This window comes from Macaca thibetana, chromosome 19, assembly GCF_024542745.1.
Source record: "Macaca thibetana thibetana isolate TM-01 chromosome 19, ASM2454274v1, whole genome shotgun sequence".
Lineage (NCBI taxonomy): Eukaryota > Metazoa > Chordata > Mammalia > Primates > Cercopithecidae > Macaca > Macaca thibetana.
In genome coordinates this window covers 23925815-23945647 of record NC_065596.1, presented here as the reverse complement: position 1 = coordinate 23945647, position 19833 = coordinate 23925815, and the positions used below count along the sequence as shown (strand labels likewise).

At 61.9% G+C, this 19833-nt stretch overlaps 2 protein-coding genes and 1 long non-coding RNA gene across 3 annotated transcripts in view; all 3 read right to left on the bottom strand.

Annotated features, from left to right (window-relative positions):
- Positions 1-212: 212 nt before the first annotated feature.
- C2CD4C (C2 calcium dependent domain containing 4C) lies at positions 213-3222 on the bottom strand. The gene has a single exon (XM_050771161.1). It carries the CDS (start codon positions 3134-3136, stop codon positions 1871-1873), a length of 1266 nt encoding a protein of 421 aa, XP_050627118.1. The 5' UTR covers positions 3137-3222; the 3' UTR covers positions 213-1870.
- A 7924-nt stretch (positions 3223-11146) lies between these two features.
- Positions 11147-19833, bottom strand: part of SHC2 (SHC adaptor protein 2) — a 42812-nt gene continuing 34125 nt past the window's right edge. Inside the window, exons 11-13 of the mRNA XM_050771138.1 lie at positions 16279-16589; positions 13376-13509; positions 11147-11830 (exon numbers count right to left, since the gene is read on the bottom strand). Coding sequence (XP_050627095.1) covers positions 13381-13509; positions 16279-16589 — 440 coding nt within the window. The 3' untranslated portion in view covers positions 11147-11830; positions 13376-13380. The remainder of the gene's footprint in view (positions 11831-13375; positions 13510-16278; positions 16590-19833) is intronic.
- On the bottom strand, positions 17513-19816 carry LOC126943003 (uncharacterized). Its single transcript, XR_007721665.1, has 3 exons — positions 18406-19816; positions 18037-18139; positions 17513-17964 (listed from the first exon to the last, which is right to left on the bottom strand). It is a non-coding gene; the product is annotated as an uncharacterized LOC126943003 (long non-coding RNA).

The window sequence follows — 19833 nt, the reverse complement described above, 5'->3', positions numbered from 1 at the left end:
CCCAGACCTGCTGCTCCAAGGGAGCGGTGGTTTATCAGGGACTGGGCTCCTGCCCCCTGCCTGCCTCCGCCCAGGGCAGGAGAATGTGGAGGGCATTCTGAACGTCGGTGGAAAGGACCTCACTGATCTGGAACCCTCTCCACCGCCTCCCTGGGGTTCACGGCAGAGCTCTCTCGTTATTAAACAGCCAGGCAAGCCAACCTCCACCCCCGTATTCCCGAAACACCTTTATTGCACTATAAACAGCTTTTATAAACAAACACGCTTGGGGAGTGTCTTACAGATTTACCCACAGTCAACCTCAGACACTAAGATATCAAACAGTGCAGGGGCTATTAAACGGGGGACCCCAGAGAGAACAGGGCCTGGGAGGGGTGAGCATCAGAGAAGGCTGGGAGCGTCTCTCTCCATGCAGGGCACCCTCCCCGCCTCCCCGGCCTGAGGAGCCCCCGCCCTGGGTGCCCTGGCTTCCAGAGAGAGCAGAGCGCCTGCAACACCAGGCTCAGAAGGGGCCCAGCCCCAAGGGCCCTGCACTGTCTCTCTCTGGAGGGCTCACAGGTGTGTCCCACCGAACGTGCAGCAGGGGCCCGGCTGCTCCTCCAGTCCTGGGAAGCAGCTCCTCCACCCTTCCCTGGTCAAGAGGAACAACGTGCAGCAAACGGGCTGATGAGGGACGTCCTGGGATGCCACAGATGCGCCCCGGGATGCCACAGATGTGCCCTGGTTCCCCGTGCCCACCAGCAGCCAGGAGAAGCACAGGCACCGCCCTGGCCTGGCCCCTGCTTTGAGTCTTTTCTGCATCATTCTGAGCTGGAAACCGCCCCCCAAAATCATTCAAGGACCCACATAACCACACAATGGAAGCCTTGCGGCCACCGAGCAGCATGAAAGGCCACAGCCGGGTCCCCCCAGCTGCCTCCTGGGCTCTGACCCACCCGCCGTAGCCGCAGCCTATTTACACACGGCGTCAAAGCCACGGCCGTCAGTCACCGCGTGTCGCTCCCAGCTGCAGACGCTGGACAAAAGGGCGACGGGTGGCAGCCCCCAGCGCGGAGGAATGGGCCACAGGGCTGCTCTCTGGGCATCTCTGAGCAAGACCCTCCAGCGCCACAGCGGAAATGGCCAGACAGGCCTGCACCCAAAAAGCAAGTGTCAACTGTGTCGGAGGAACGCAGGACAGGAGAGCCGTTTCCTCCCAGCGGACCTCTGCCAAGACCTCCTCTGCTCTGACTGTGGCAGCAGCTGCTCCCTCCGCGCCCACCCTCGGCAAGGCACCCTGGCCCGGTCCCGCTCACCACCGGAACCTGGGAAGCTGGGAGACCCAGAGACAGCCTGGCCCCTGGAGGGAGCGTCTCGGGCAGAGTCTGGGCCTGGTGTTGCTGTGAGGCCCTGCTCTCTGCAGGGTGGGAACTGGATGGCGGCAGGCTGCGGGGGAGGAAGACACGCGTGCAGTGAAGGAGACTGTGGGCTCCGGGACTTGTGACCTCCCCGTCCACGGCCCTGCCTTGTCACTTGCACGGATTCCTGGACCCCTGAGAACCTCCTGCTAGAACTCTGCGTGAAAGGGGTGAGGCAATGTGGAGGGGCCTCACGAAGTGGCCCTTTCTGTTCCCCTGAGGCCCCCTCTCCTCCTCCTCCTCCTCCTCCTCCTCCAAAGAAATTAATTCATGAAAAATAATACTCCAGTCAGCATCGGGTGACCCAGCAAACCCACGTCAGCTGCAGCATCAGGGCCCAGCCCAGCCTGAGTGTGAGCCCCTCCCCGCCCAGCCCCAGCCCAAGCCAGCGGACCTGCCCGCCAGGACCCGGTGTGGAGGAGAGACGGGGGTCTGCCCTCTGCACCCGAGCAGGCAGCGAGCAGGTCCCCACTCTACAGGAAGGGGAGCAGGGAGGTCAGGGGCAGCTCCTTCTCCCCGAGCAGCGTGTCCCGCTTGAGGCTGCTGCCCTTGTTCACCACCTTGATCCTGAGGGCCAGTTTCCGGACGCTGGCCGGCCCCAGGCCGTCGAAGAAGAAATCCTCGTTGAAGACCGGGTGGCGGCTGTTCTTGATGATGGTGCTTCGCTGCTTCTGCAGCTTGCCGGGCACCAGGCACAGGCCCACGCAGCAGTTGATGCTGCGGGCATCGTACAGGCGGTCGTAGAGGCCCTCGGCGGCCAGCAGGCGCACCCGCAGGCGGGCCTGGCCTGCCTCGTACTCCGCCAGCAGCCGCACGCTGCCCCGAGGGCCCACGTGGACCGTGTGCTCTCCACGCGCCTGGCCCGACTCGGGGCCAGGTTCCGGGGGTGCCCGGCGGGTCAGGCGGCGCCGGCTGCCGGGGCTGGTGTCTGGAGTGCTGTCGTCAGCCGACAGGGAGCCGTGGCGGCCCACCGAGTGCCGGAGCTGGCTCACCTTGGCCTGGCTGTCCTGGGCGAAGCCTTTGAGCAGTGACACCGAGCGGGAGAGCAGAGGGGATCCGAAGGGAGAGGACTCGGCCGAGGACCCCGTGTCGCTCTCCCCGCCACTGAAGTAGCGGCCGGGGCTCATGAGGGCCCCGCCAGCCTCCCTGGGGCCCCCATCACCCCCATTGGCCTTGGCAGCTGCCCGGCGGCGCCCGGCACCCAGGGAGCCCACCTGGGCCAGGGCCCCGTGCTCACTGTGGAACAGAGACTCCTTGCGTCTAGTGTGGGGGCTCTCGGCCAGCGTGGTGAAGCCGTAGGACGTCTGGGCCTTGGGGACTGAGGGCAGGGACATGGCGCCCTGGGCCTGGGGGTCTGGGTCAGTGGCCTCCTCAGGCGGCCACTCCTCAGCACTCTCGATCTGGATCACGTGCCGGGTGGCTGCCTTCAGCAGGCTCTTGCTCTCGGCTGCCAGCTTGGCAGGCAGCCGGGGGCTCCGTGGGGTCTGGCGGGGGGCCGCGGAGGCCAGGTTCTGTTCCGACGTGGACGGGCCCAGCGCGGCCTGTCCGTCACCCTCCACGGGGCCCGAGGGCAGCTTGGGGGGGATGAAAAAGTCGGGGATCTTGTCGGGCGTCAGCACATTGCTGTATAGGGGCCCCTTGGAGGCCTTGTCCCCGGCCTCACTCCCCGCGCCCCGGGCAGCACCGTTCTCCCCAGACCCCCGAAGCCGCTCCAAGAACCACATGTTGGTTTTTCTCATGGGGGCGGCAGGCAAGAGGCCAGGACAGGGGCTGCAGCGTCTGGGAAGAGAAGCAGCGGTCAGGAGCAGCGGGGGGGCGGCTGGCAGAGGGCCCTGGGCACCTGTTCCCTGTGAGGCCACCTGGCCGGGCCCTGTGGGTGGGGTGGGGGTGCAGGGGTCCTCTGGGGGCGTCCCGCCCGGCCGCTGCGGCCCAAGACAGAAGTGAGGCGGGTCCCCCCTCCCTTTTCCGGAGGGGTCCCGCTTAACTCCCAAGCACCCAAGCCCGGGGAGGTGGGGGCCGCGCTGACTCTGGGGCGCTCCCAGAGGAGACTGGCCCCCCTCCCGCCCCTGCTCCGGTTTGGAGCCTCTCAGCGCTGGTGCTAAGGGGTTCCGCGCTCAGTCCTAAGGGAAGACGCGGATGTGGGTGGGCCCCCGGGGTGTCCCAGCTCCGCCCCCCCGGCTCCCTCCCACCTGTGGCTTCTCCCCGGACCGCAGGGCCAGGCGTTCGGGTGGGGGGAGGGAGGGGCCGCGGGTCTGGGGCCGAGAGCGCAGCGAGCGACTCCCCGTGTCCCCCCCACCCTCCCGCGACTCAGCCTGGGGTGGGGGTGGGGTCCTGGCGGCGCCCGCAGGCCGGGCGGGGTCGCGGGACTCACCTGCCCGGGGTGACGGCCCGAGGCTGGAGGTCTGTTCGCAGACACGCAGGGGTCTCGGGCGCAGGCTCCCGGGGCTGGCGCGGGGGACGCGGCCGGAGCCTCGATGCGGGCGGCGGCGGCAGCGCAGTCGGACTCATTCACCCGCGGCGGGAAACCGCCCAGCCCCGCCGCCGCCGCCGCCGTATTCCTCCTAGTACGAGCGCCCGCGCCCCCGCCTGGCTCCGCCCTCCAGGGACGGCGTGGGGGGCCGTCTCCCCACAGCCCCCGGAGGCCGGTGGCAGGGAGGAGCCTCGCCAGGACCCGGGGGCTGACGGGGGGCCGGTGGGCGACCAGCAGGTGGTCGCGGTTGGCTGATGGCCACTCCTGGCGCTCACGCCCGCAGATTCCGGGAAGCCGGACTCCCAACCCCAAGCCCCTGCCTCCGTACATCTGAAGAGGACCCCAGACCCCCTACTCGCTGCCGGCGAGGAGCTTTCCCGACCGACGACGACGAATTAAATGACGGCAACAGTAATAAATGCAGCTGGGTTTATGATGGAGCGTTTTCTCCCTGGCGGGTCTCTGACTCTCACACAACCCAGTACGCAGGTCCTACTGCAATTCCCAATTTGTAGATGAGGAAGCGGTGGGGGGGGGTTTCCTTCCAGAAACAAGGACCAAGCAGCTGGAACAGCTGGTCTCACTAAACGGGCAACCTCTCAGAAGCCCCCCAAGAAGCCTGGGAGGTTGCTGCTCCTTCATTTCACGGACAAACGTTTACTGAGCACCCGCTTGATGCTGGACAGTGACCCGGCCCCCCGGGGACACAGCTGGGACGGAGGGAGGTGGCCCCGGCCCTGGTGATGCAGGGGCAGGAGGCCCACAGAGCACACAGGTGCAGCTCAGAACTGTAGGGGTGGTGACTCCTGGATCAGGAACACAGCAGGGAAGTGTGAGGCACGGGGCGAAGGGAAAAGGCACATCCGTGTGATTCACGGATGGAAAAACCCAGAGGGGGCAAGACCAGGTCCCAGGTTTCCTGGCCGTTCCTGAGACCACAGGGTCCCCCTTCCTGAGGCCCCGACCCCCCTCCTGCCAGTTGCTGATGTGATCTACCAGTCCCAGCCTTCACTGCTTCCTTCTTTCCCTCCCTTCCCGCCTCAGTTTCCTCTTCTGGCACCAACCTGAGCAGTTCCCAGCCTCCATGTGTATGGAGCCAGCAAGATAACATATCACCAGGACCAACCGGGAGCCGGCGGACGCCTGGCGCTTTATTGGATTATTGATTGTCCAGGAGCCTCCTGCGTTCTGGGAATGTCCCCAAGTCTGGACGTGGCCCAAGCTGGAAGGAGCGGCTGCTGCCACAGCGGTACAAGAGGGGTCCAGGAGGGCGAGGGAGCTGGGCTGAGGCCTCCCCACTCTCCACGTAGCCTTGAAGTGAGGGGTTAGAGTCCTGCCATCCAGAGGAGTAAAGTGAAACCCAGGGGAGCTGTGACCCCATCTCAGCTTTGTTCACCCAGCAAGCGTTGATGAGTCCCCACTTCTGTTCACCCAGCAAACGGGGATGAGCCCCCACTTTGTGCTGGGGCAACCACGACACAGCCCTGAACTCTGACAGGGAGGCAGACACCGAGAAATTCTCCCCTTCACCGCAGCCTGGCAGGGCCCCCGAACCCCAGCTCGAGCTGCTGGGAGGAGGGTCCTGGGGGTCTGTCCACCACCCCCTTCTGGACCTGAACTGGGAGGAGGGTCCTGGGGGTCTGTCCACCACCCCTGCTGGGCCCCGATCCTGGGGGTCTGTCCACCGGCCCTGCTGGGCCCGAGCCGGGAGGAGGGTCCTGGGGGTTTGTTCACCGCCCCTGCTGGGCCTGAGCCAGAAGGAGGGTCCTGGGGGTCTGCCCACCGCCCCTGCTGGGCCCCCATCCTGGAGGTCTGTCCACCACCCCTGCTGGGCCCAAGCCAGGAGGAGGGTCCTGGGGGTCTGTCCCTGTGGTGTCCCCAAAGCCCAGGCCAGCCAAGTCTCCAATAAACATTTGCCAAACAAATGAGCGAATAGCATCACCACAATGGCCCGGGAACAGCGCTCCTTCGGCCCTAGGGGAGGGGCCTCAGGAGCCACAGAGTCACCCTCCTCAATTGCAGACAAAGACAGCAGGGCCCGGGGAGGGAAGGGGACAGCGTGGGCCCGAGGGAGTGGCAGTGACCGGTCTCCTGACATCAGGCCAGCCCCAAGTATTGGGGGTTCGCTCTCCAGCACCCCTGCCCAGCCCAGGTGGGGGCAGACTCTGTCCTCCCAGCTGGGTTGGGGGATGAGGCACTGAGTTTCCACTACGCTTGTTTCTGTGCTAAGGACACAAATGCAGAGCTGGTCAATCAGGGCTTGAATCCTGGCGCCAACACCTCCCGCTGTGTGACGCTGACAAGCATCCAGACCTCCGCCTCTTCAGCAGCCCAGGGCATCACAGCCTTGGAGGGAGGGTTCAACAGATCACGATGTGCCTACAGCCGCCCCACCAAGTGTGCGAGGCAGGTGTCAGTCACCATCCTCCCCAGACGCTTCTGCAGGTGAGGAAAGGGTCTCAGCCAGGGGGAGCTGGCCCAGACCTCACGGTGCACCCCAGAGCTCTGACCCTCCCACAGCCTGGCTCGACCAGAAGCCCACCCCATCCCATGTGGGGGCTGCGGAAACAGAGGCCGGAAAAGTACCTGGGATGGGTCCTAACACCTGCCCTGTGGACAGATGCAGGCCCCACCCTGGGTGGGGCAGGGGCAGGCAGGCCGGGGCCTTCCGGCTGCTCAGCTCTGCGCAATCGGTGAGTAAACAGGACTCTCCTGGTCAACGGAACTTCTGCCTCCATCTACAGCGGCCTCGCTGCAGCCCTCCAGGAATCGGAGACCGGGAGGCTCAAGCTGGAGGAGGGGGCCCAGGTGGTATCGCCCAGCCCCTCTCGGCCCTGAGTCGTGGCACCTCATGCAGCATGACTTTGGCCCTCCATCCCCACAGGTGGGGGCCCCAGCAGGGACCTGGGGCTTCCCAGAGCCAGGCCTGAATCCAAGGCTGTCCCACAGTGGCCTCCAGGATAACAGGCTTGGAGGATGTACGGGGGGGGTGGTTTAAAAAAAAAAAGGGGGGGGCCTACGATCCGAGCTCCAATGCTGAGGAGGCCACTGGGTACCTGTGCAGCTTGAAGACTTATCCTGGGAGCGTCAGGAAAGGGAGGGGACGGTGTAATAATAAAGCAATCCCAGGAACAGGACTGTCTGTGAGCTCCCAGGAGGGACCCGGCTGCTTCGTGCATCACAGGTTAGCCCAGTCAAGGGGCCCTGGAGGCCATCATCGCCAGTTTCCAGATAGGGACACTGAGGCACAGCAGAGTAGCCCGATGCCTCGGGGAGCACACGGAACCGGCTGACCTCCAGGCCTGCCACGGGCAGGGGGGTGCTCAGTTAATACTAGCTGATACCCGGGGCATCCTGGCCCCTCCACGGCAAGTCCTCCCGTCTCCTCGTGCAGGGGATTGAGTGCGACTCGGGGAAGGAAATGACTCATCCAGGCTCGCACTATTCAGAGGTTGAATGTGACCCAGGGTTCTCCTGCCTCCCACTCCAGGCTCAGCCTCCCGAGGAGTGGATTATTGACCTAATTATTCCAATTATTGGAAGTACAAAGGTAGAAAGGGGTAGGAGACAGGTGTGGGGACCCAGCTGGAGCCAGGCGTCTGGGCACCCAGACTCTTCCAGCCCAGAGCACAGGATTGGGAAATGGGGGCCCCCAAAACCAGCTTCACCACCTCCCGGTGGGATGGTCTCGGAGGTCACCTCACCTCTCCAAGCCTCCGTCTCCTCATCTGTAAAGCGGGGAGAGTTTCAGCACCCAGAGTTCATGCCGCTCTTGGCTCATGTCCCAGCAGGTGCCAGTTTCTATTTACACAGGGACTTGGAAGAGGACAGACGGAGGCGGGGCGTGGATGGGCAACCGGGGCCCGGGGCCCAGGGCGATGAATGAATGAATGAATGAATGAATGAATGAATGAAGGGCATTTAGACCCTCTCTGTCCTATGCATCTCAGGAATCGGACACTCCTTAGTCCCCAACACTCCTCTGGTCCAGGGCCTCCTCCTTGCCGTCCCCTCCATTCCTGTCCTGTTCCCAACAGTGTACTTCCTGCTGGGAAATCTCATGGGGAATGTTATCGCCCCTGTGCTTCAAAGACCCCGGGCAGCTCTTCCGGGCACCAGGCCTCCCCCAATCTCCGTGTCCTCACCCTGCTTCTGACCTCACCCGGCCACACTGGCCACCCTTCTGCTCCCTGAATGTGCTGACTGAACACACCACAGGGCCTTTGCACACGCCGTCTCCTCTGCCCAGAGCTCTACTTTATTCACCCTCCAATCACCGTCCTTGTGTTGTTCCCACAGAGATACCCTCCCGGATTTCCTGGGATCTCTAAGCTCCAGGACGCGCTCCTTTCCACAGTTGTTTGCTTGTTTGGTTTGAGATGGAGTCTTGCTCTGTCCTCCAAGCTGGAGTGCAGTGGTGCGATCTCAACTCACCGCAACCTCCGCCTCCCAGATGCAAGTGATTCTCCTGCCTCAACCTCCCAAGTAGCTGGGACTATAGGCGCCCGCCACCACGCCCAGCTAAGTTTTGTATTTCCAGTAGACGTGGGGTTTTGACATGTTGGCCAGGCTGGTCTCAAACTCCTGACCTCAGGTGATCCACCTGCCTCAGCCTCCCAAAGTGCTGGGATTACAGACGTGAGCCACCATGCCCATTCCACAGTTGTTTTTGTATGTTGAGTGTTGATTTGCTGATTGTCACTTGGCCATTATCTCCATGAGGGTAGATCTGTCTTGGTCACTATTGCATCCTGTTTGCCTACCAGAGCTCCTGGCAGAGAAAAGATGCTCAATGCAAGCATGCTGAAAGATGGTGGGTGGGTGGATGGATGGAGCAGTGAAGGGAATGAACAAGGAATAGACGATGGATGAGCAATAGAGAGACAGGTGGATGGATGGATGATGAATAGATGGACATATGAAAAATGGATGGATGGAATAATGACGGAGGTTTAGGCAGATGGATGGGGGACCAGGTGGGTGAACGGATAGATGGATGGCTGGGTTACTGATGGGTGTAGATGGGGGGATGAATGGGTGACTGGATGGATGGTTGGATATGTAGATGGATGGTTGGATGGATGAATGGGTGACTGATGGATGTGTAGATGGTGGATGGATGGGTGGATTACTGATGGATGTGTAGATGGTGCATGGATGAGTGGATTACTGATGGATGTGTAGATGGTGGATGGATGGGTGGATTACTGATGGATGTGTAGATGGTGGATGGATGAGTGGATTACTGATGGATGTGTAGATGGTGGATGGATGAGTGGATTACTGATGGATGTGTAGATGGGGGACAAGTGGATTCTGATGGATGTGTAGATGGTGGATGGATGAGTGGATTACTGATGGATGTGTAGATGGTGGATGGATGGGTGGATTACTGATGGATGTGTAGATGGTGGATGGATGAGTGGATTACTGATGGATGTGTAGATGGGGGATGGATGAGTGGATTACTGATGGATGTGTAGATGGTGGATGGATGAGTGGATTACTGATGGATGTGTAGATGGGGGATAAGTGGATTACTGATGGATGTGTAGATGGGGGATAAGTGGATTACTGATGGATGTGTAGATGAGGGATAGATGAGTGGGTTAATGATGGATGTGTAGATGGATGGATGGATGTGTAGATGGGGGATGAGTGGATTACTGATGGATGCATAGATGGATGGATGAGTGGATTACTGATGGATGTGCAGATGGATGGATGGATGGACGGATTACTGATGGATTTACAGATGGATGATGTATGATGAATGGAGGGATGGATGAGTGGGTTACTGATGGATGTGCAGATGGGGGATGGATGCGTGGATTACTGATAGATGTGTAGATTGAGGATGAATGGGTTACTGATGGATGTGTAGATGGGGGATGGATGAATGGGTTGCTGATGGATTTATCGATGGATGATATATGATGGATGGATGGATGGATGGTAGATGAGTGGGTTACTGATGGATGTGTAGATGGGGGATGGATGAATGGGTTGCTGATGGATTTATAGATGGATGATATACGATGGATGGATGGATGGATGGACGGATGGATGGATGGATGGATGAATGGGTTACTGATGGATGTGTAAATGGGGGATGGATGAATGGGTTGCTGATGGATTTATCGATGGATGATATATGATGGATGGATGGATGGATAGATGGTAGATGAGTGGGTTACTGATGGATGTGTAGATGGGGGATGGATGAATGGGTTGCTGATGGATTTATAGATGGATGATATACGATGGATGGATGGATGGACGGACGGATAGATGGATGGATGGATGGATGAATGGGTTACTGATGGATTTATAGATGGATGATATATGATGGATGATATATGATGGATGATATATGATGGGTGACACTGGATGGATGGATGGATGGTAGATGAGTGGGTTACTGATAGACGCGTAGATGGGAGGATGGATGCATGGCTCTGTTTCCACATCTCTGAAATAAGAAACGTGTCATCGAAGCCCCTTTTGGGCTTGCCTTTGGAGAGCTCCAGTCCCAGTTAAGAACAAACCGGAGTGGCTTTTTCTCCCCACACACACCCTTACTAGACCCGTCCCCCAGGGCAGGGGTAGGGCCTGCCGCCTGCAGAGAAAGCAGCCAGAGATCTCGGCCGGGACAGACGTGGGCCTGCAGGGATGTGGCCAGGCTGGGAACCTCTCCCCTGGGAAGATGCTGTGTTGGTGGGAGGAGGAGTTGGGGGGGGTCTCTTGGAGCCAGAGGCTCAGATATGACAGCAGGTCTAAGGAATGGAGCTGGGGTGCTTGAGCATGATGCGGGGCGTCGGGGAAGAGCAGGGGCATTGACGGGGTGTCTTGGAGAGAAACTAGGACAACAGAAGAGCCCGGCCATCTACAGGTACACTGGGGCATCTTGGAGAAGAAAACAAACAGCTCTTGTCTGATGTCCTGGGCTATCTTGAAAGACAGGTTTGGCATTTGGATGATAAACTAGGGTGTCTCCAAGGCGGTGAGAGAAGTGTTTAATGGAGAAGCTGAAGTGTGTTTTATCGTGGATAAAATAGAGGTAACTGAGAGAGATGCGGGGGCTGCTGGGCACAGGGTCACCCCACAGTCTGCCAGGTATGGGCACACGCGTAGCCCCGCCTCCCTTCTCTCCAAGTCCAGGCCCTCAGGGAGGCCACATGTGGACCCTCTGAGCCTTCTCAGCTCTCCACCTGGGTGACTCGTCCCAGCCCCAGCCCCAGCCCCGCAAGGGCCCCCAGATATGCAGGCGGGCTCATGCTCTTGTGGCCGTTCCCAGGTTTAATGACAAACCGATCCGAACATCTGGTCTAGATCCACAGCTGGGAGGGCGGGGTTGGGCGGAAGCTGGTGGGCACAGCCCAGGCCGGGCAGCCACATCCTTCCCCTGCTCCCAAGTGTCGGGGCCTCACAGTATCCACTGTCTTGGAGCGGCCTGGCTGCCCCGGAATCCCAGGTCACCTCAAGGCTGCCTCCACTTCCAACGCCAGCATGTGTCCTGGCCTGAGAACCCCAAAGCACCTTAACTGTCCCCCATCAAAGACAACCGTGCACCCAGTTCCTCAAGTGGGAAAAGTAAGCCCAGCCAGGCCCGGGATCCGCCTCCTCCCCAGGGTCCTGGGAGCCCTGACTCTCCCGGGCGTGAGACCGAACCAGCCGGGCGAGAGGGGGACCCACAGGCCAGGGCTCCCAGGCAGCGGCGGCCTCTGGATATATTTTCTTTAAAGGCGAAATGGTTCTGTCTTTGGTATGAACACCCCCACTCCAGGCAGGGGTCCCGGCAGGAGGAGGCTCTGCCCAGCCCGGGCCGGCTGCAGGGAGGACCGTGCCAGAGGCTCATGCGAAGGAAGGAGAGGCAGCAGAGGTTCGGCCTGACCAGGATCCAGGAGGAGGGCTGAGCGCCCCAAGGCCACGACAGGCAGGAGCCGGGGCTGAGCACGGTCACCTGCGGGCAGAAAGAGAAGGCGAGGTCAGGGCTGAGACGGTGGCTGCAGACCCGGCTCTGCCTGGCCATCATCTCCACGAGTGCCACACTCAGGGCCAGCCCGCAGCTCCTCAGCTCGCACGGCTGGGGCGCCCGTGCGGGTGACCCGAGTCCTTGCCGTGGACCTAGGGAGTGCCCTGACCTCTGCGGTTTCCTCGCCTGCCGGCGAGAATGCCGATCCCGGTGCCCGTCTCAGAACCGAGGGGTTGAACACATTCCTGGGACAGGCCAGCGGCCTCCTGAGCAGGACTCATTCCGCCTTCGGGGTTATTTCTGGGGTCACCAACGCCTTTCGGAGAGGACGCAGGCAGGGACCGGTGCGAACGGAACACAGGAGCCCGCAGGCCGTTTCCGGTGCCTCACGGGAGCCCCTTCTCGGTCCCCAAAGCCCCTCCCAGACCCGGAACCCCCTCTGTCTGCAGCCCGAGGCCTGGCTGGGGGCGGGGTGGAGGCCGCGGCCGCGTGGGGGAGGTGCCACCCAGGAAAGAGGAGGCAGGAAGGAGACTGTTGTCATGGGGACAGGAGAGCAGCCCGACCTGGCCCAGAAGCGCGGCCCTTGGGGAAATTCCACGGCCCCCTCCCCCTGCTGGCCCTCCCTCCTCCCCCGCCGCTCTCTTAGCCTCCACTCCCTCCAGCCCCACAGCTGCACCCTCTCCTGCCCCGACCTCACCCCAGAGGAGAGACCCTGAAATCACCCAGACCTGCCTGTCCCTCCCCCGTCGATGCCCCGCCACGGGTTCCCCCCAGCCCCGCACCTAAAGTAGAGGCCCAGGGCTCTGCGGCCCGGCCTGAGGTGTGGGCTTCTCACTGCCTGGGTTCACACACCAGCCCCTGCCTGTCCCAGCCCACCGTTCTCTCCGGGAAGGAGGCCTGGACGCCCAGCACGCAGCAGGGGTCCATAAAGACCAGGTGACATCCATCCCAGCCAATCACAGCTGCACAGTTACCATCATGGCTGCACAGGGCCACTCTGGGGCACGTGCCCACCACGGCCAGTGACGGGTGTCCACACACAACCTGCACACAAAGGCTCACGGTGGCCAAAACGTCCATCAGCAGACGAACAAACACAATGTGGCCCCGTCACACAGTGGGACATTACCCAGCCGTGAACAGGAGCCAGGCTCTGACCCAGGCCACAGCACCAGGCACCTTGAGGACGTCACGCTCCGTGAGAGACGCCAGACCCAGAAGGCCACACCGTGTGATCCCATTTCTAGGAAATGTCCGGGACAGGCCCATCCACGGAGACAGGAGGCGGATGTATGGGGGTTGGGGCTGGGGAGGGGACAGGGAGCGATGGCTGGTGGGGACAGGGCACCTTTCGGGGCTGATAGAATGTTCTGGAACTCGACAGAGATGGTTGCACAGCTTGGATGCTGAACACCCCTGAGTCGTGCCCTCTAGAGGGAAAGGCACGGCGTGTGAACCGGGTCTCAAATTTCAAATTAGAAAAGAATCGGGCAAAGGGGACGAGGCCAGCGGCCCACGGCGGCAGCCACACACCTGGCTCAGGGCTCCCGTGAGACGACGCCACGCAGGTGCAGCTCGCTCTCGGCGGCCACGATGGGCTGCCCGTTCTGCAGGTGGTGGTCGATCAGGTGGCTGATGCTCTCAAACAGCACGTCCTTCGTCCGCACCTGCAGGACAGACCTCGGTATCAGCTCCCGGGAGCCGGCCTGGACCCGTGGAGTCGGAGATCGGCGATCTGGGGTCCTGTCGGGGAGCCCCTAGGGTGCCTGCGTGGATGAGTGTCCGGACCAGGGAATTCTGGGACGCCAGCCACAGGATCGGCCTCAGAATCCCAGAACCACACGTGGGCACGGGCTCTGAAACCGCCGGGTTCTGGGGCCACGCGTCCTGTTGGGGACTGAAGGGTGACCCCATGAGAGATTGGAGCCGTGTGTCCGCAAACCCGGCAGCACCCGGGAGGCGGCCACCAGCGGGCGCCGGGAGGGGCCTGGGACCGAGCAGCACCCAGGAGGTGACGTGTCCCCGGCTGCTCTGAGATCATGGGTGACGTGTCCCCGGCTGCTCTGAGTTCGTGGGTGAGGCTGGGGGTCCTGTGCACATTTCACGTGGGGAACAGGGGCAAATGCACATTCCTAGGCCTGCGGCAAAATTATCTCCTTCCATGGCACTGGGAATGGGAGCTGGGAATCTGCCTTTCGACAAGGTACTGGTAGACGTTCTGAAGCTTCCCCAGGTCTAGGGGCTGCCAGTCTGACCCCAGGGATCCATTTAACAGAGGGAATCTGGCCTGGGAAAGAGCAGAGGCATCACCCACCAGGCTAGAGGCTAGGCGGCGGCGGGGGGACCGGAAACAGTCTGAGGGGGCTCGGGAACTGGGAGAATAGGCGCCTCTCGCCCAAGCCCTGCCCCTTTCCAGCTTTGTCCCAGGCTGGGGTGCACAAGTGCCACCCCTGCCCCCACAGTGTGCTTCACGCGGAGACCAGGCTCGCACCAGCCCAAGAGCCACTCTGAGGGTTCGGCCGGACGGCTGAAAATGCCTCCTGCACTCTGAGAGGCCTCCGAACCCTCCAGCACCTCCTCACCTGAGAAATAACCTGTGTAGCCCTCAGACGCTCAAAATGCTTCATAAACCCTAGAACTCCTTGTAAATCGGAAAATGCTTTGTAAACCCTAAAACGCTTTAGAAGCTGGAGATTACTAAATCCCACTGGCCCAGAGCAACTGTAAGATGCACCACGATTTCAGGACCAGGAGCAGAGAGAGGAGAAAAACCTCGCTGTTAAATAATGATGCAGTTCAAGTATGCAATCGATGGTTTTAAAACAAAATCCAGACTCCAGAGACGTCAAAACTGGGGCGGGGAGAGTGTCTCTCTTAGAATTGAAGCAATTAGGCCGGGCGCGGTGGCTCATGCCTGTAATCCCAGCACTTTGGGAGGCCGAGGCGGGCGGATCACGAGGTCAGGAGTTCGAGACCAGCCTGGCCAACGTCGTGAAACCCCGTCTCTACTAAAAAAATACGAAAAATTAGCCAGGTGTGGTGGTGGGAGCCTTTAATCCCGGCTACTCAGGAGGCTGAGGCGGGAGAATCGCTTGAACCCGGGAGGCGGAGGTTGCAATGAGCTGAGATTGTGCCACTACACTCCAGCCAGGGCAACAGTGTGAGACTCCATCAAAAAAAAAAAAAAAAAAAAAAAAGAAAAGAGAGAGAAAAGAAAGGGAGGGAAGAATTGAAGTAATTCAGTAACTTGATCCCAAAATTCCTTGTAAATTGAGACGTGCTTTGTACACCCTCAAATAAATTAGAACCTGAAAATACCATATTTATCCCTCAAATACATCACCATTTGTAAGGTGCGTACGTCATGATAAATGGGGGGGGCATCTTATGATGGATGAAATCGTACGATTGGGATTACGATTGGGAGAACAAGTCAGGAGGATCACGTGAGGCCAGTAGCTCGGGACCAGCCTGGGCAACACAGCAAGGCCCCATCTCTACACAGACTTAGCTGGGGACGGTGGCTCCCACCTGTAGTCCCGGCTACTCAGGAGGCTGAGCCAGGGGGACCGCCTGAGCCCAGGAGTTTGAGGCTGCAGAGAGCCATGATCCTGCCACTACACACAAGCCTGGGTGACAGAGCCAGACTCTGTCTCAAAAATACACTGGAAGATACTTTGCAATTCTATGGTAGCTGGTCAAACGCAACATCTGCAACAATCTGGAAAAGCTTCATAAACACGGATGGCCCCTGGATGCCCCCGGGCCCGAGACCCTCCCACCTGGGCCCAGCTAAGCCCCTGGATGCCCCCAGACCCTCCCACCTGGGCCCAGCTAAGCCCCTGGATGCCCCCAGACCCTCCCACCCGTGCCCGGCTTACCACACCCTCAGGCCCGAGACCCTCCCACCCGTGCCCAGTTTACCACACCCTCAGGCCCGAGACCCTCCCACCCGTGCCCAGCTTACCACACCCTCAGGCCCGAGACCCTCCCACCTGGGCCCAGCTAAGCCCCCGGATGCCCCGAGACCCTCCCACCTGTGCCCAGCTTGCCACGCCCTCGGGCCCGAGACCCTCCCACCTGTGCCCAGCTTGCCACGCCCTCGGGCCCAAGACCCTCCCACCTGGGCCCAGCTAAGCCCCCGGATGCCCCCAGACCCTCCCACCCGTGCCCAGCTTACCACGCCCTCGGGCCCAAGACCCTCCCACCTGGGCCCAGCTAAGCCCCGGGATGCCCCCAGACCCTCCCACCCGTGCCCAGCTTACCACACCCTCGGGCCCAAGACCCTCCCACCTGGGCCCAGCTAAGCCCCGGGATGCCCCCAGACCCTCCCACCTGGGCCCAGCTTACCACACCCTCGGGCCCAAGACCCTCCCACCTGGGCCCAGCTTACCACGCCCTTGGCCCCGAGACCCTCCCACCCGTGCCCAGCTTACCACGCCCTCGGGGTCCACCAGCAGCAGGTGCTTGGGCTGCCCGGCGTGCATGCCGGTGAGGACATACTGCCCGGGGTTGGTGACGCTGTCTCGCACGAGAAAGTCCCCGTCAGCTCGAAGCATCCTCTCTGCCGCCCGGCGGCTCATCCGGCCGTGGTACCAGGGCTCCTGGCGCAGTTGTTCCTCCGTGGGGGCCACAGGGGCCCGGCGGGTAGGGGGGCTGGGCCACCGGTCCTCCAAGGGAAGGGGGGCTGCTGTCATACCTGCGGCCACTGAGCACTCATGCAGCTTCAGGGCATCCTCGAAGGGTCCTGCAGGCCGGGGACAGCAGTGCTGGGCAGGCAGGGGCCGGGACCAGAGCTGGGAGAAACGGGTTCCCCGGGGAGCCCCCCGTGAACTGGTCGGCCTGCACTGACCGAGCACCCAGTGTATCGGACTCACGCTCCGCCCAGCCCCGTGCGTGCGGCGGGCTCACGTGCGGCCACCCGGACCCCCAGGTTGGGTTTTGTAAGCCTGTACGAAGATGACAGCAGCTCTTTCTTTCAGAGGTTAACTCCTATTTCTTTTTCTTGCCTTGTTAGGTGGGTTTCCTTCCCATAGTACACGCCTCTTCTTTCCTTATCTGGCCTTACCGCACTGGCCAGGGCCTCCAACGTACCCTAAATACTCACGATGAAAACCGATGACAACCGGCTTCCCTCCGCTGCCTCTAGCGTTAAAATATTCTGCCCTGGGTTTTCTAACGGCTTCCAACAGGGCCGACATCCGACAGGCCACTCAAGGCTCTCCTCTGAGTCTCAGTCCCCTCATTGTCAAACAGGTGTGGGCTTCCCCAGGCAGAAAGCAGCATGGTTCAGAAACCACAACGCTGGCGCCCCAGCCCTGACAGAGACGCATCTACCTGTGGCTTGAGCAGCCTCAAATTCCTCCAGCTCCTGGTCCTGGGGGGTCCTCCTGCCCTGACCCTCACTCCCTGGTGTACCTGTGGCTGGGCCAGCCCCGCAGTCCTCCAGCTCCTGGGGAGTCCTCCTGCACTGACCCTGACTCCCTGGTCTGCCTGGGGGGCAGCTCCACACTCCTCCAGCTCCTGCCCTGGGGACCCTCACCCTCACTCCCTGGTGTACCTGTGGCTGGGCCAGCCCCGCAACCCTCCAGCTTCTGGTCCGGGGGAGTCCTCCTACCCTGACCCTCCCTCCCTAGTGTACCTGTGGCTGGGCCAGTCCCGCACCCCCCAGCTCCTGGTCCTGGGTGGTCCTCCCACCCTGACCCTCACTCCTCCAGCTCCTGGTCCTGGGGATCCTCCCGCCCTGACCCTCACTCCTCCAGCTCCTGGTCCTGGGTGGTCCTCCCGCCCTGACCCTCACTCCCTCCAGCTCCTGGTCCTGGGATCCTCCCGCCCTGACCCTCACTCCCTGATCTCCCTGTGGCTGGGCCAGCCCCGCACCCCTCCAGCTTCTAGTCCTGGGGAGTCCTCCCGCCCTGACCCTGACTCCCTGATCTGCCTGTGGCTGGGCCAGCTCCACACTCCTCCAGCTCCTGGTCCTGGGGATCCTCCCGCCCTGACCCTCACTCCCTAGTGTACCTGTGGCTGGGCCAGCCCCGCACCCCTCCAGCTTCTGGTCCTGGGGAGTCCTCCCGCCCTGACCCTCACTCCCTAGTGTACCTGTGGCTGGGCCAGTCCCGCAGCTCCTGGTCCTGGGTGGTCCTCCCACCCTGACCCGCTCCTGGTCCTGGGGATCCTCCCGCCCTGACCCTCACTCCTCCAGCTCCTGGTCCTGGGTGGTCCTCCCGCCCTGACCCTCACTCCCTCCAGCTCCTGGTCCTGGGATCCTCCCGCCCTGACCCTCACTCCCTGATCTCCCTGTGGCTGGGCCAGCCCCGCAGTCCCCCTCCAGCTTCTGGTCCTGGGGAGTCCTCCCGCCCTGACCCTCACTTCCTCCAGCTCCTGGTCCTGGGGATCCTCCCGCCCTGACCCTCACTCCTCCAGCTCCTGGTCCTGGGTGGTCCTCCCGCCCTGACCCTCACTCCCTCCACTCCTGGTCCTGGGATCCTCCCGCCCTGACCCTCACTCCCTCCAGCTCCTGGTCCTGGGGATCCTCCCGCCCTGACCCTGACTCCCTAATGTACCTGTGGCTGGGCCAGCCCCGCACCCCTCCAGCTCCTGGTCCTGAGGGGTCCTCCCGCCCTGACCCTCACTCCCTCCAGCTCCTGGTCCTGGGATCCTCCCGCCCTGACCCTGGGGCTGAACCAGCTCCAACTCCGAGCCTGGCCAGTCGGCATGTTCACCCTCCCAGCCGGCGACTGGTTCGGGGAGGAGCACGTGGCGAACCAGAGGCTGCACCAGGACTTTTCATCACCTTTCCTCAACCAGGGCTGTCTGGCAGTCCGGTCGCCCTGAGGGACAGCCTGCCTCAGAAGGAAGCTCACAGCCCCAAGCCCCTCCTTTCCCAGCTGAGGGTGGCCGTGAGGAGCGAAGAGGGCCGAGGGTAGTGCTTGGGACCCAGCAGGTGCCCACTAGGGGCCAGATGGTGTCATTACTGTGATGCTAAGGAGAAACCGCATCGTCAGCCGGTGGAGGGAAGGAAGACATTTGCGGCTAGCTTGGCATGCGTCCTGAGCTCGGGCAAGGACCCCATCTGGCAGCTCAGAGCCAACACCCCTCCGAGCTCGAGGAGGGCAGAGCCGAGGCTGCGGGAAATCAGGAGAATTCTGGACACCTCAGGCAAGGAAGGACAAGCCTCCTCCCTTGGGCTGGGTCATCCCATGGGGAATGGGTTCACCATCAGACTAGCCACTTTGTCCAGGGGTGCACTAAGCCTCCCTCGTTGGACTGGGCGTTCCTTCAAGCAGGAAGCTGTGCCTCCCCCATCAGGCTGGGGTTTCCGTAGGAAGAATCCTCAGAGCCCGGGGTCTGAGGCCCGAGGAAACTTAAATTCCCTCCTCAGACCAGGCAGACCCAGAGGCAGCGTGGAAGACCAGCGGGCCAGGCAGTTGCAGAGGCCAGGAGTCCCACAGAGAAAAGACGAGGCCTCCCCTCTCAGACTGAGGAGTCCCACGGGGCAAGGGTCTGGCCTCCCCTGTTGACCAGAGCGTCCCACGGAGGGGGCCGCAGCCTCCCCCGACACTGGTCATTCTTTGAAGGCACGACAAAGCCCCTCGCTTCGGACTGGGGGTTCCGACAGGGGCAGGTGGGTCACCCCCGAGAGTGGAGCTTCTCGCAGAGGGGGGCCAGCGGCCTTCCCCATGACACGGGGAGTTCAGCAGGGAGGCCCCAGGAGACGGGGTCCTGTGGGAGGGTCTGGGCCTCACCCATCACATCGATGGGCCTCCCCTGTCAGATTGGCCCCTCTGAAGGCAGAGTCCAGGCCACCCCCATCAGACAAGGCCTCCCACAGGAGACAGACTGGGCTTCCCCGCCCCACCCCTGTCGACTTGAAGGATCTCGCGGGGAGAGCGGAGCCGCCCCCATCAAACCAGGGATCCCCTAGGGAGTGGGGGTAGGGGTGGGGGTGGGGTTGAGCCTCCCCCATCAGACAACAGGCCGCCCCCCAGGCT

Excerpts from the sequence above, each read along its gene's own strand:
- C2CD4C (XM_050771161.1), bottom strand. The coding sequence starts at position 3,136 with ATGAGAAAAACCAACATGTGGTTCTTGGAGCGGCTTCGGGGGTCTGGG.